Genomic DNA, 14,693 nt, shown 5'->3' on the forward strand with positions numbered 1-14,693 from the left:
CTTTAAGGGCAGTGGACACCTCAAGTGTCTATAGGAACTGGTGAGATGCTATTCAAAAGATCCCTAGCACAGTGTCCAACATTTAAACAGTGGCTCAGGACCAGAGGCAGAGTCATGTGTGCTGCCTTGCTATACTCCCAGCTGGACCTCAGCATCCCTCCACACTGTCCTCAGGCTTGGAATAGAGCATCTTTAGGACAGCAGGGAATGCAGCCAAAGCTGACCAGTAACGTTCTCCTGATTTCTTCCTGGGGGTGAAGGGAGACAGCTTTGCATGTCACGATTAGGGTAATAAGCTTGGAAATGGAATGTGGGAGCCCCATGATGCTAAATTCCCTGTGCCGATCAACACACAACTCTTGTGACAATTACTCACCTACAGTTCTTACCCCAAATCACCATCAATGAAACTTCAAAGCCCTGGGGACTGAAGCAGCCCAAAAATGCCTGGAGACTGTGACTCTGCTCCAGAATTGCATCGCTGAGTTGCAAGCCAACGGGAACGCTTTGATCCTCTGCAAGGGAACCTGAGTCCAGCACATCATTATGGGAAGTGGTCCAGAGCGTGGGTCCTGCCTGCTCATACTGGACACAGAGAAAGGCTGAAATCATTTAAGTGCCGTATCATGTTCCAGGTCTTCTTGCTTGTCAGTTCCTTGCTGCCACAGACATTGCCACTCCCCCACTGCTGTCCCTCCAGGTAGCCTCAGTGGACATCATAACTGGCTCCGTACATACCACATGGAGTTTCATTGGGGTTAAATGAGAGACAGGCTTAAAATGTAGAAAAGCTTAGTCCTTGTGGCTGCAAGGTTGACAAGATGGTGGAATGCTTGCCATACCACCCTGCTTTGCCACTTTCACCATTTCTTTTAACCTGGATTCGTGGTCATTTCATTTGTTTTTCTGCTTTCCAAGTGGTAGCCATCTACTGGTGAATTCGTGAATGTCAGTATCTCACTGTTTGCCATTTTGTGCAGCCGCAGCCAGTCCTCCCTAACTGAACTGCTTGGTGGGCGACTCCGTGCTCTTCCCAGCTAAAAACCTTGGCTTTTCTCCGCTGTTTCCACCTGCTCGCACAACACACCACTCTAACTTTCATATGGGGATGGTTTAAGGTATTGGAGACACAGCAAGGGCAGTGTGGCCCTTCTCTCATGGAGTCAGGACAGAGGTGGGGAAGAAAGGACAGTGACCCTGTCATCCACCAACTGTTGGTGGCTTAGAACAGCAAAACGGAAGACTGTCACAGAGGCTTAGTCACAGGGGAAGTGGCTTGACTCTTGACATGAGCAGGGGTTCTGGCAGGGAAGCTGGGAGAAGGGACAAGAATGCCAAGGCTCTGGGGCAGAGCAAGGGCCTTGAGGGCTTTCCCTGGCACTCTAATTTTTATTTTGATCTTTCTTTTCAATACATGATCCCTTTGCTTCATTTTGAGACAGTAAGAGTGTGTTCTCTTTTTTTCTCTCTCTCATAAACACACACACACTCAATTTGCATGTTTAGCCACACTCTCTGGATTGTAATCCCCAGGACGACAGAGATCTAGTCCATTGGTGGGTTCTTGCATTTGCATGTATAAGCAAGTTCACCCTCTGGTTTGGTGATCAATTCATTACTAAATTACCACATGGAAAGTCCTTTACAATGCTCTTTGCTGGGTGTGTGAGAACTTTCTTTAGGATTCTGTGTGTGTTAGTCGTCTTTCTGTGACTTTGAAAAATGTATCCAAGATAAACAATAATAGAAGTCACCATTTGGGGTCTTTCCGTCTGGGGTTAGCTGGCTCTATCCCTTCCAGGTTGTGCTGAGGCTAGTGTGGTATGGAGAAGACAGCTCACTTTATGGTGGCCAGGAGGGTCTGAGGGCAAGCTACCACTCACCATGGATCTGCAAGTGGCTCCCACCTCCCAGGAGCCCTTTACACTATGAATTCCTCAAGGGATTAACGTGTTGATGAAGTAATGACCCTCATGGTCCGATGCTCTCTAGGCTGAGCCTTCAACGTGAATCTTTAAGGGACACTTTGTATCTAAACTGGAACATTCTGTCCTCAGCCTCCAAGGCTCATGTCTGTCTCATGGTGCAGAAGGCATTGAGTCCATCCCCAAGAGCCCCCAAATCTCAATGGTTCCTGGATTACACCCAAATCCAAAGTCTCCTCTGAGACCAGAGGCCGAGTCTTGGAATTCAAAAGAAGCTCTGTACTTCTAACATAAAGTGTCACAAACATGCCTACTACAAAAAGGGGAACTAGAAAAATAAGGAGGAGGAATGGGACAGAGCAGCCCCCAAAACCCCAGCAGGATAAACATTAGCTCTCTTAAATCCATGTCTAGCAATTCAAGGTACATGGTATAACTTGAGTTCCAGTGGTTTAAATAGCCCTGCCCCTCCGTAACCTTGCTGGCTGCATCCCACAGCTGGTTCTTGGCTGGCTCTGTTTGCCGCTGTGGCTTTCTACGGCAGTTCTGTGCTCCTGGCTTCACTTCTATTCTGTGGCACAGATAACAGCTTTGGTTTCACTCTCTACAGATTGCCTTCTCAGAAGTTCTGCATGAGAACCCCAACCCTGTCACCAATGCCTAGCCCTCCCCAGCTTTGTTTTGAAATGGACACAGAAGGTGCCATGTTGCTGTCATTCTTGCTTTCTGCTTCATGCCTGCAAAATCAGCACTCTGCAGACAATGCTAAGGTCAGCTATCAGCCTAGGAGGAACTGTTCCTTAAGAGTCTGTGTGCAAGCGGGGCACCCTAGAATCTCCTTTCAGATGAGTTTTTGCCTTTATACCTTTGAGCTTGCCACATGTGAGGCCAAGTCCCTAAGGCATCTTTGCTAATGTCTGAGGAGTAACTGCTTCCTTCCTGATGGCACCAGGCTCCCCAACCACACCTTCCTCGGTCCAGCTTTAAGGGAATTATTTTTCCTCCCCAAACTGCAAGTTTTTTAATGTTTTTTTTTTCTTCTAATTCTCAAAATAAAACCAATTAAAAGCAGCCAGAAATCTCTATAGCATAGTCTGAACGCTGCTATGCCTTAAAATTCTGATTTTGCCACGTTAGTCTGTTGCCTTTAATTCTGCCTCCCACAGCCTCAGGGAACAAACAAAACGTAGATAGTTCTTATCAGATCGTAACACCAGTTGACCTCCACTATGGGTCCCAGGAGAGACTTCCCACTGGAACCCTCATGAGCACAGTCTGACGTCAGTGTTTGCACTGCTATTAGCAATGTGGCCCTCTGAGCTCCAACAGGGACCACTCAGCAAGCCCTTCTAACAGCATCCTTTCTCTAGCCTGCTTCTCTAAATGTTCCCAAGTTCTCCCTGTAAGCCAGTCTGAAATGCTCCTGACCCCGCAGGCAGCAACAACCCCACGTCTGGGTATCAGTGCTCTGTGTTGATCTCATGTTGCTGTGACAAATATCAAAGGGAAACAACTTAAAAGGAGAAGGGCCAGTGAGATGGATCAGAGGGTGAAGGTTCTTGCCACCAAACCTGACAACTTGAGTTTGTTGTCAAACTGAAAGCCCAAAGCCCAAAGCCCAAACATGGTAAAAGAAGAAAAACAACTTCTGAAAATTGTCCTCTAACCTCCACATATGTTCTGTGTGCTTGTGTACACCCAGAAAAATAATAAATAAATAGATGTGAAAATAAAATGAAGTTACTTTGATATAGTGACACATTTTAAAACTATCCCTTGAATCCAAAGAGACCGAACTTTTGGCAGACCTCACAGCAAAGTTAAAAATAACCCCTGAGGCTGTCTCTGACATGAACTCATGGCTGACTCTTTGATCACCTTCCCCTGATTGGGGGCCGGGGGCAGCCTTACCAGGCCACAGAAGAAGACTATGAAAGACAATCCTGATGAGACATGATAGGCTAGTTTCAGATGGAAGGGGAGGAGGAGTTCTGCTCTCAGTGGACTGAGGGAAGGGCATAGGGGGAGAAGAGGGAGGGAGGGCAGGATTGGGAGGGGATGAGGGAGGAGCTACAGCTGGGATACAGAGTGAATAAATTGTAATAAATAAAATATATTAAAAATTAAATTAATTAAAAAGTAAATCACCCCCCTGAGATAATTTAAGACTATGTACTCAATCTGCTGTCCTATTATGTGCTTAGCCTTCTTAAATTAACTTGCCTTTAAGAGAACAACCTCACTTGCCTTGGATTTCCCATTTAATCAGCTTTTACAGCTTAAGCCAATGCATAGTTTTAATTTTAGGTTATGCATTCTTCCTCTCTTGACCAAGAGTAATATGTGTGTGTGTTGTGGTAACCATTTGCTGAAAGCAGCCAACAGGCTATATGATGGCTAACCTCTACATCAACTAAAACCTAAGCAGCAAGACATGACTGTAAGGAATTGCCTTGGTTGGCAACAGAAATGGAAAGACCCACCCTAACTGTGGGCCACATAAAAGAACATGGAAGAAGGAAGCTTTTGCTTTTTGCCTGCTTGCCCTTATTCTTATCAGCAAGTTCATCTACTCTGTTGCAGAGGCATTCCTTCCCTGGTATTAGAACCTGCTTCTTGCGAATTCCAGTGTAGACTGAAGACCAGTAGCTCTCCAGGGATCATCTGGGACTCTAGCAACAGATTGGGACTGCTGGGACATAGTCTCATGGACTTAATACCATCTAGATCCTCAGCCTTTCGGTTAGGAGACAGCTGCTGCCCTTACACCACCTTAATGAATCCTCCCTTTAAATACACATATTCATTCTATCAGTTCTGTTCCTTAAGAGAAACCTGACTAACCCAGTCTGAAAACAACCTTATATGACAGACGTCCCACACAAATATTGGGAATAACCTGTGGATATGGCCTGATAACGTGTTTGTAGTGTGATGTTTGTGGATCTGGGTCAGTAAGATGACTTCTTTCCTGGTTAAATGTTGTTAAAGATTTCTGTAGAGAATCCCCCCATCCCTTTTCCAGTGGCATGCTCTCTGAGCAAAGCCCTTCGTTAGGGACAGACACAAATCACAAGCATCAGGCCCAGACACACAACAGCCAGATCACAAACAGGCTGGCACCCACAAACCAGGAGCAGACAGAAGACACGAGAGAAGCGGAGAATGTGAGTTTGGGCTCTCCCTTGACCAAATTAAACCAGGAACCACTTTATTGTCATTCCTTAAAGTGGGATCAACATGTCTGGAGCCATTTGAACCTGTGTTTCATTCTTTATTGGTGGAAAAAAAAAAGTCATTTGACTCACAAGTTCAGACGTTTCAATCTGTGGCTGCTCAGCCCCATGCGTTTTGGGCTCATGTCACAGAGGGCGGGAAACGCAGAGGTGTGCAGGGCAGTGGAAACAGGCTAAATCTCCAGTGACCTACTTCCTCCAAATATACCCCTCACCCTGTCTAATAGTCCACTTAACTGTGGATTCATCCAGAGATTAGCCCATTGATGAGTTTACCGCCTTAATGATCCAATCACTTCTCAAAGAGCCCACCAGCTGCTCACCAAACTCTTAACACATGAGACTTTGGGGGACATTTTTAGATTTAAAGGCACAACACAGTAAATCGGGTATGTGTCCCTGAAAGGACTGCTCCTTTGTTTAAGCTAAGGAGCACCAAATTGAGTATAACATATCCATTTTTGCTTGTTTGGGGGAAAAGAATTTTAGCTTTAGGAAAAACTGTTCAGTTTTGGCGTGGGTACACTTACCTATGAATATTTTTTTCCTGATCGAGACTGCATTTCTCCTCTGCTTTTGTTGACTACCTTTCTCTTTTGTATAACATGTTTAAGACAAGAATCAGAAAGCAATGGCAATTATGTAAAGTGAGAAGAAAGAGCAGGAAAGGAGTGTGGAAGAAAGGAAAGAAACGGCATTTCTCTTCATCGCTTGTCACACGGGAGTGATGTTGCTGTGCAGGTCGAGAGAGGGCGTGCAGCTAGCTGGGCTTCGTGGCATGAGGCAGGAGTCATGCAACCTGTTTTACAGACAGGACCTCGTGTAACTCACAACAGAAGTGCAGGGATGACAGCAGTAGTCCGACAGGTGAAGAAATTAAGACTCAAGGAGGTTAAATAACTTGTCTGAAAAGAGAAGGTGGCTGGGTGATAGCTGGGTGGAAGAGCACGCGCCAAGCCACTGATTGAGTCTTCAGCCCCACCCTACAAAAGAGAACAGGACTTACAAGTAAGTGCCTTCAATGGCTTTTAATGACAACACCGCCAGAATTAAGTCTAAGTTGTTCTTATCCCACCACACACACACCCCACCACCATCACAACCACCACAACCAAGTTGCCTCACCTCAGCCTACTAGAGTGAAGATGACCTCTTGCTACCCCAATCATTTAACCCACCCTAAGGGATGGCTAGGTTTTACCACATCCTCTTGCTGTCAGCTCCCCTGAACGCAGGCACATCCAGAGCTCTCCGTGTTATTTCGAGACAGATAACAAAAGAATACATTGGCTGGCAAGTTGGGACAGTGAGAAGCCACTCCGCCAGGTGATAATGAATTCAGCGTCTACAGTCCTGAGGAACCCGGGAGAAAACACCCAGGTGTTTTAACTGGTCCCCAAATGGAGACACTGCACCCCGCCCCGGATGTGCTGGTAGGTGTTTTCCCCGGTGCTGGCTCGGGGCAAGCCCGGGGACTCCGGATTCTTTACCCTGGGCCCAGGGGAGGGCAGCTCTGCTGTGCGTACAGTCACACACCGCCAGCACCAGTCACTACCGGACGCACAACCTCCGGGCATTTACCCAGGCGGGTGCAAGGGAAACGCCGCACGCCCACCGTCCCCCACGCCTGCGGAGCTAGGCCATCCCACGCACCTCCCCCGTTCACGCCCGCGCACACGCGCGCGCACCCCGTGCACACGCTCCTGTCCTCGGCCGGCGGCACCCGGGCGCGCCCGCGCCCAGCGGAGCGGAGGGCGGGGAGGGCGCGGCCGCGAGAGGGCGCGGCGAGCGCCTGGCTCGCGGGGCCGGGTCGTCGCCGGGCGGGCCGGGGTCCGAGGTGCTCGGAGGCCCCCGGGGCCGGGGCGAGGGGAGCGCGGCGGGCACGCGCGCCATGAACCCGAAGGAGGCCGGTGAGGAGGAGGACTGCGTGGACTCGGGCGCCGAGACCGGAGGGTGAGCCGGGCCGGGCGGGGCGGGCGCTCAGGACTTGCGCTCCGGAGCCCGAGCCGCACAGGCAGTCCCGGGGTTGGGGTCCTGTGGTTCGCGTCTGCCTGGGGCAGGATGGGGAGAGGCGGGAGGAGCCCCGCCCGGAGCTAGAGGGTGGTGGGACCCGGGGTTCGGCGGCGTCATTCCTCGTGGTCTTATGGCCCACGGCGCCAACCCCTGTGAGCCAGAGATGCGCCTGCACTTGTTCCCAACCAGCCCACAACTCTGCCAGCTCCGGAGCCGCCAGGGAGCTCTGGCCCCGGCGAGAAGGAAAACAGGTGGAGAGGGTGGGACGCCCGGCACAGGAAAAAGACTCTCGGGAGCCTGAAGCCGGCTGAGAGAGAGGACTGCCTGTCTCACTTACACTGTGCTGCTGAGCGGCCTCTCCACCCCCCAGCCTGGGGTACTGGTACCAGGCTGTGACCGGGGCTTGTGTGCTTCAGAAGAGTCGGGTAATTAGCTCAGACCTTTAAAGGCTAATTAGCCCTCTCCCAGCAGCAGTTTTCCTGACTCGGACAAAAGATAAATGCGTTTTCAGAAACAAATGTCCGGTAATGGTTTCCAACCACCCCTATCTAGAGGATTTTCCTGTGCGCAGTCAGCACCACATCCAGGATGCAAGCGCTATCTAGAGAATCCTGCTGGAGGTCAGGGGCTGCTCAGACTGCAGGAGACCTCAGAATTCCTGGAAGGTGGAGAGGTTTCAAGCTAATTTTAGGATTTGGCAAACTACTGAGAACAGGGAGAGGGGCCTGTTCCAGAATGGACCTCGGTTTCTCACCCAAGAGAGCGTCCCCCAAGTTCTTCCTGCCACCCAATCCTACCCAACCTTGAAGCCTCCTCCGCCACCCCTACCCTGTTCCCTACAGTGGGCTTTCCCTGTTATCAGACAGTGGTATCCATGGCAGAGGAGCAGCTTGATACGAAGACCCCATCCCCTGCTCACCCTTGCCTTCGCTTCAGTTTCATTGGTGGGATACTTGTCAACTTTGCTTCTCTCCTGGTTTTTGTGGCGCTGGGGTTCCCACCTCAGCCACAAGAGACAAGAATTCTCTCACTAACTCACATCGCTGATATTTATCAACTTTGGTTGACCAACTTTGGCTCCCCTCCCCACCCCTATGAGCTAAGCTGAACCGTGAACAGAAGAAACAAAGCAAAATTTGCCAGCTCTCTTGTAGCTGGTATGAAGCGGCCACCGTCCCGCTAATTTACAACTTTCAGGGCTCACCTAAGCAAACGTTTGCTGAAGGGCCTTGCCTCGGAGAAATAGGAAGAAAGCACTGTCTCTGAGGGGTATCTTTAACCCACCAGCTCCCCCAGCCCCTAGCTCCCCTCCACCCCCGCCCCTGCAAGGCTAGTACTAGAGCTACCAGGACTCCTAGGAAGGGCTGGTTAATATGGAGACACCCAAGCTTCTATTTTCTGCTTGTCGCTTAAGAGTGCTGCTGTAACAGGACAGAATTGTTTAAAGGATCCTTATTGCATCACTAGCAAATGTAAATGAACATGTAAAAAGATGTTATTTTATACTGAAGTTTCAATTTGTGACCATTAGCCTGCACACTTTGAATTTGAGTTAGGCTATCCAACGTGCTGTTAATGTTGGCCCATTTTCCTGGTATTTCCCCTTTCTCGTCTGTCCAAGTCAAACACGAAGCACACAGAGCTCACTCATTAAATGTTTGCTACTTCTTTTGCTGTTGTTTGAAACAGGATCTCCTGTAGTCCAGGTTGAACTTGAGATCACTAAGTAGTCAATGATAACCCTAACCCTGATCTTCCTGCCTCCCTTCCCTGTCCTGGGATTACAGGCCTGAACCCCATGCCAGGATTTCCTCAGTAATGTCCCTCTCCCTTCCCAGTGTTTGCAAGCTCTTCAGTCTGTCAAGGGCCAAAAATTGAACATGGCCTTGGATTGTTAGCTCCTCTATGCTGGCCACTTCTCCCTCAGTATTTCTTTGCTATCTGACCTGGCCATCCTGGCAGGTTTTTCTGATGCCACATTTTTGCCAAACTGCCCTTTCTGCCAGTTCTGCCCTTTCTGCCCGACATGCCTATCTATCCGGCAAAACTCTAGTCCCTCTCTCAAAACCCAGCTCAAGTGACATATCCACTAGGATGTCTGTCCTTAATTTGGGGTTCACAAATGGCTTCAAGGCATATACACAATAATATACCTGGTAAAGTTATATGAGAAGAAAAAAAATGTAACTGGATTCTCAAAGTAGCCCATGATCTATTCTAAAGCAGGTTAGGGGAGAAGGTGGGTGTTTCCTTGTCCACAGATGCAGTCTGAAGATGGACTGCATCTGTGGATTACAGTGGGTAATCTTTGGGGTTCAGTGTGGAAGTCTAATATGATATCTTTGAAACTGCCCTGAAGCCCTGAGAGAGATGAACTCCATTGAAGGTCATAGCCAACACTCACCTAGCACCCACTGTATGCTGCCTCTCTCTCTAAGCCTCTGCAACCTTCATTGGCTCACTGAGTCCCTTAGCCAACTCAGCCCTGAGAAACTGTTGCATTGAAATGTCAGGCAAAGGCAGGGGAACTGATGGCAATGCCCCGGAAGGAGGAACAGGCTGTTCTAGCACCAAGAGAGGGTGGAGTTTGGGAGAAACCAAGGTCAACAGTGTGGGATGGAGAATGTCGTTAAGATGAGGACGGCGAAGTGCCATCTTTTTAATGGAGATGCTGCACTGAGGCTTTGACAGTGGTGTAGTGGTGAGAAGCGCGTGAGATTGGCTCAGGAAAGGAGCAGACGCTGAGGAAAGCGTGAGAGCTGAGATATCCATCTAGAAAATTATCCAGAAAAATGAGGTGTTGAAAAGGCAGTAGCCAGAGGGGCAAATAAGGTGAATTCCCTAGTCAGAGCTCTGACTGAACATTTGCTGTCCGTAGAAAGAATTCTACTGCAAGGGAACAATAAAGATGTGGGGGGAGGGGGAGGAGGTGGATTTGACCATACCGTACATCTACGTCCTGAGAAGGAGGACTTCAGACCATATATGGATGGATCAGCTTTGGGTAGGAGAGAGACAGAGGGAAGAGAAGATGGGACCTCCGTTCTATTGTGTAAATACAGTGCACAGAATGGAGATCTGAAGTGGATTTTGGATGGGCAATGTTGAATGGGAGCTTACGGGGAGGCAAGAGTTGACCTGCTGCTTCTCTCCCTGCAGCTTAGGCTCAGTCAGAGCCCCTGGCTGCTTGTGCAGATTGGGAGAAGGGTATTATTACAACATGTATGTTCAGGCCAGAGCACAAAGCAAAGGACTTTAGGTTGTTGCTTAGGTCGATTGTCCTGTGTACTCGGAGAGAGGGTTCTAAGAAACTCCGTGGGTCCCGCTGGCAGGCTGGGCTGGTCATTTTGGAAGTTAGGATTAGCCTGCTTATATTCAAGCCCTGGTTCCTCTTAGGACGAGTGAGACCAGGAGCCAGTTGCTTAACCTCTGTGCCTTCAGTCTCCCCCTCTATACGATGGAGACAGAAATATCTCTCTGAAAGAGTCATTGTGAAGATTAAACGAGTGTGCTCATTTCCAGCTCCTGGAGTGTGCCTGGCATCAGTCAGCCTGGGCCCAGGAGGATTTCTCATCGTACTGTTATGACAGAGAACCCTCCAACTGGCAAACTTGGGAATTTCATAGACTAGCATCTGGTGATGCCGTGAGCACAGATTCTTCCTCTATCCTGTTTCAGAGTCTTATTATGTGACTTAGGTGGCCTCCAATTTAAAATGCCCCTGCCTCAGCCTCTCAAGTGCTCGGATTACAGGCATGTGCCCCTACACCAGGCTCCACACATTCTTCATATCCAGCACAGTAGATAGCAGGTGCTTTCCGACATCTTAAGGAAGCTTGTCCTCATCACTGAGAGCATCCGTGCCATGCCCCGGCGTTGTCATTGTTATTGTACAAACAGGGTGCAGCAACTCCGTGGGTGCCGCCCACTGGTCTGCCGTCCAAGTCTACAACATGCCTTCCGTCTAGTAACCTCTCCCCCCAAGGAGCCATTCCCTCTATAATCGGTCTTTGTTTTCTTCCGGAGGAAATGCCACCTTTTCCAACCTACCTACCTACCACGGGCCAAGATTAAAGAAAGGCACACTAGTGTTCTGTGCAACCGATGTCAAGTGGAGCTCCGCTGGAAAGCGAGCCTGTTCTTCTGTCTGCTGTGAGGAGAAACTAAGCAAGCCCCCGCTGACACTGGCAAAGCAGCTTATGGCGCGGAATTTCTTAACAGAGGGACAGGAAGTTCCTTGAAAATACAAACAAAAGCCAGTGCCAGAAATGGCAATTTCATTAGTGAGTCTCCTCTTCCCTGCCACCTCTAGTGAGTTGTTTTCCTTCGGTAGCTTGGTCCGACCTCTACCTCTCTGTCGGCAGTCACTGACCATCTTCCGGCCCACGGCAGTGGCACATCTTTCAGAGAACTACATCCAATACTCCGCTTCAGCCCAAGAAAAGAGGCAAGGACTGAGAAGTGAAACAGCGAGATGGGAGAGAAGAGGTAGAATGACATTTTTAATGGGCCAGCACTTTCCAAAAAGGAGATCTTATACAGAGGACAAGATGACCTTGCAGTCCTGTGTGTAGCTTTTGTCCAAGGCTAGTTAGCTCTGTTACCATGGTATTCAGTTTGGCGCACTGAGAATAAGCAGAGGAGTCCATGACACAGTGAGCCGTGCACTTCCGGCAGCAGGGAGGTCAGTTTCACAGAAAGGCCAAGATCGTTGTTAGGCCGTAATTTTCCTGGAAAGAGAAATTAGAAAGATACTTATTTTACTAAAATGAACATATGTGCAAATTCCCCGGTAGACCTCCAGCAGTAGTGTGCTATCTTAATTACAAAATGCCTTCACATATAATCCCAGTGTAACCAAGAAATTAACACATAGCCTGGATCACAAGTAACTGTTTATTGTTAGCACAGATATTCAATAAAAAGAATATTTGGAAATAAATATTTGAGATATTTGGAAATATATATATATATTCATTTATATCATGTGTGAGAGAATAAGCCTTGTGTTCTTATATGTCATCTAGATTATTGGATCAAGAATTTACATGTTAAAATTCCTAAGTTCACCTTTCATACTTCATCCTGGAGGGCTTGCATGTCATGTGCAGAGCTAGCAGGAGAATGCTTTGGGATATGAGACCAATAATCAGAAATCTCAAACTGTCCCTACCCACCGCAAATAAGTTTGGGGAGCACAGAGTCCTTCAAGCAATATAGTCAAATATCTGATTGTTTTCTAAGAGTATCTTAATCTATTTCTTCGAGAAGCCCCCTCTTAAGCCTTGCAATTTGTCTTTCACTAGCAAGACTGTTAAATAATCCCATTTAGAATGTGAGCTACAGAAGTAGAAACACCTTGGCCCTCTGTCTGCATTCCCAATCATGGTAATTTTTCTAAGGACAAGCAAACAAATAGAAGGCTTTACCCCTAAGTATCTCAGTAGCTATTTCTAATGAGAAGGGGTTGAGTGAATTCCTTGCCTTGCTTCACCTAAAGCAGTGGCTGTAGGAGCTGCATGTTCAAAAGCTTTAAAATGGAAAGGGCGTCTCAGAGCCGTTATCTCTATCATTACGGCAACTGCGTAAATTAGAGCCCAAGGCTGGAGAGCAAGGTGAAACTTTAGATGCCTCCTCTGTTTGATTGGTTTTAATGGGATGAAGGCCGCAGGGCTGGGCAGAGACCACCCTTCATGAAGAACGGGGTCTGTGTTTTAAATAGCGAGCATGGACGGCACTGAAAGTCAGACATACTGGAATGGTGCTATGCAGATTGGCTGCTGGGTGGTGGAACTGGAGTTCTAAGTCTGTCAGAGACTGGCTAGTTGGCCAGCCTAACCCCAACATTTGCTGTGAGCCTCGAGAGATTACTGGAACCTCGTGGAGGGGTGTCCTTTCATGCTAGCACTTATCCTAAAATACTACCGATGTACTTCAAGATTCTTAACTGGGGTTTCAATGTAATATTCATTCTACGGCCATATCCATCTGCCTGCAGAGCTTCACAGCTCCTGCCTTGCGTGAATGTCATCTTTGGCAAACCCTAGCTGAGAAGACTGCCACATTTTGCTAGAGTAGGCATGGTAATATTACACTCCCCGTGTCATATTTGCAATCCGGAAAGATGACTGTGGCATGGTGGAAGAGCTTTGCTATCAAATCTACTGCAGCGAATGCTTGCTGGGCATTCACTGTACTTTATATAGTTTTATTTGTCAGTGTCTTCCTAATGTGTTGCTTCTGCTCCGTCTGGCACCAGGAAGAGTTTAAGGTGCCAGTGCCGGGTGCAGAAATCCTGGCTTTCAGGATGTCACCAATCCCCGAGGCTTTCATTCCCTTCAGACAGTGTGGCACTAGGCCCTAGTCCAACCCATCCTACTTTCTAGCTTGCTCATTACCCATCCACTCTGCCCAGGGGCTCCAAACCTTTGTCATTCCTCACTTTCTGGTCTCCTTACACGTAGTGTCACTTTCACTTCCCAGTTGGAACGTGACTAGATCAGCTGATTTAGAACTGCCTAGGAGACAGAGCCCGGGGTGTGTCGGTGAAGATGCTACCAGAGGGGTAAATTTTGAGAAGACCCTTGTTGAATGTGGGCGGCACCATCCCACGGTCTGAGGAGGAGGAAGTGAGCTGAGGTCCACCTCCTGTTTGTACACAGTTTGACCGGGTGCCTCTCTTTCCTTCCCACCTCAGACAGAACCCTTCCTCCCTTCCTCCCTTCCTCCAGTTGCTTTCATCAGATGTTTTATGACCACAAGTAATATGACAATTAATAAAATAGAATTTGGCGCTGGTGAGTTCAGTTTATAAAGAGATATGTAAATCCCCGTAGCAGTTTTTTATTCTTTCCAGTTTGAAACATCATCAGTGGCTTAGACTCTTAAAACATTTCGTTTGAGAACGAAAACCAGGGTCCTTTCCCTTCCGTTTTATTTTTTCGCATAAATCAGGGCGTCATCCGGTCTGAGCACTGTAGTAATTTTAACGCATAGAAGGTAATTTTAGAAATAGTTTTATATGCAATTTTAAAATGTGGTAAAGGGAGTGAAAACTGGATAATTCAAGAAAGGCAGCTGGAGACTAAGATGATAAGAGGAGGATATATCTATAAGGATAAACCCAGTGTAAACAGTGTTGCGGTTTATTTGCATAACTGCATCCCCTAAGTACAGGCACATAGGCACTGTGAATCCCTGCGTCCCTAGGGATTAAATTTCTACTGGAGAATGACTTCAGGGTGCAAGAGCAGCAACAGCTTCTACACAAAATCCCTTGCCAAAGGGAAAATTGTCAACAACGCCTTCCATGGAGTAGGAACTTAGCATATCAGGCAGGGCAGGTCCTTGGCAGGATTTCCTTCTCATAGTGACTGGCTGCCAGCCACCACGTTCTGAGCATAGGGCCCACATGGATCACTTCTCCTCAGCTCTCCCGCCCCCCAGCACAGCCCACGCCCTGTGCCTCTCCTACCCACCAGGCTTAGGAACAGAGTCGACTGATGTACCCTGCGCTGAA

The 14,693-nt window shown here is 48.2% G+C and overlaps 2 protein-coding genes across 2 annotated transcripts in view; both read left to right on the forward strand.

Moving 5' to 3' along the window:
* Positions 1 to 6,980: 6,980 nt before the first annotated feature.
* Positions 6,981 to 14,693, forward strand: part of Fam124a (family with sequence similarity 124 member A) — a 54,139-nt gene continuing 46,426 nt past the window's right edge. Inside the window, exon 1 of the mRNA XM_060391291.1 lies at positions 6,981 to 7,114. Coding sequence (XP_060247274.1) covers positions 7,053 to 7,114 — 62 coding nt within the window. The 5' untranslated portion in view covers positions 6,981 to 7,052. The remainder of the gene's footprint in view (positions 7,115 to 14,693) is intronic.
* The window catches only part of Serpine3 (serpin family E member 3), a 123,336-nt gene continuing 115,665 nt past the window's right edge, over positions 7,023 to 14,693 (forward strand). The window contains exon 1 of the mRNA XM_060391296.1: positions 7,023 to 7,114. The gene's annotated coding sequence lies outside the window, so the exon portion shown is untranslated. The remainder of the gene's footprint in view (positions 7,115 to 14,693) is intronic.

The sequence above is a fragment of the Meriones unguiculatus genome, chromosome 9, assembly GCF_030254825.1.
Source record: "Meriones unguiculatus strain TT.TT164.6M chromosome 9, Bangor_MerUng_6.1, whole genome shotgun sequence".
Lineage (NCBI taxonomy): Eukaryota > Metazoa > Chordata > Mammalia > Rodentia > Muridae > Meriones > Meriones unguiculatus.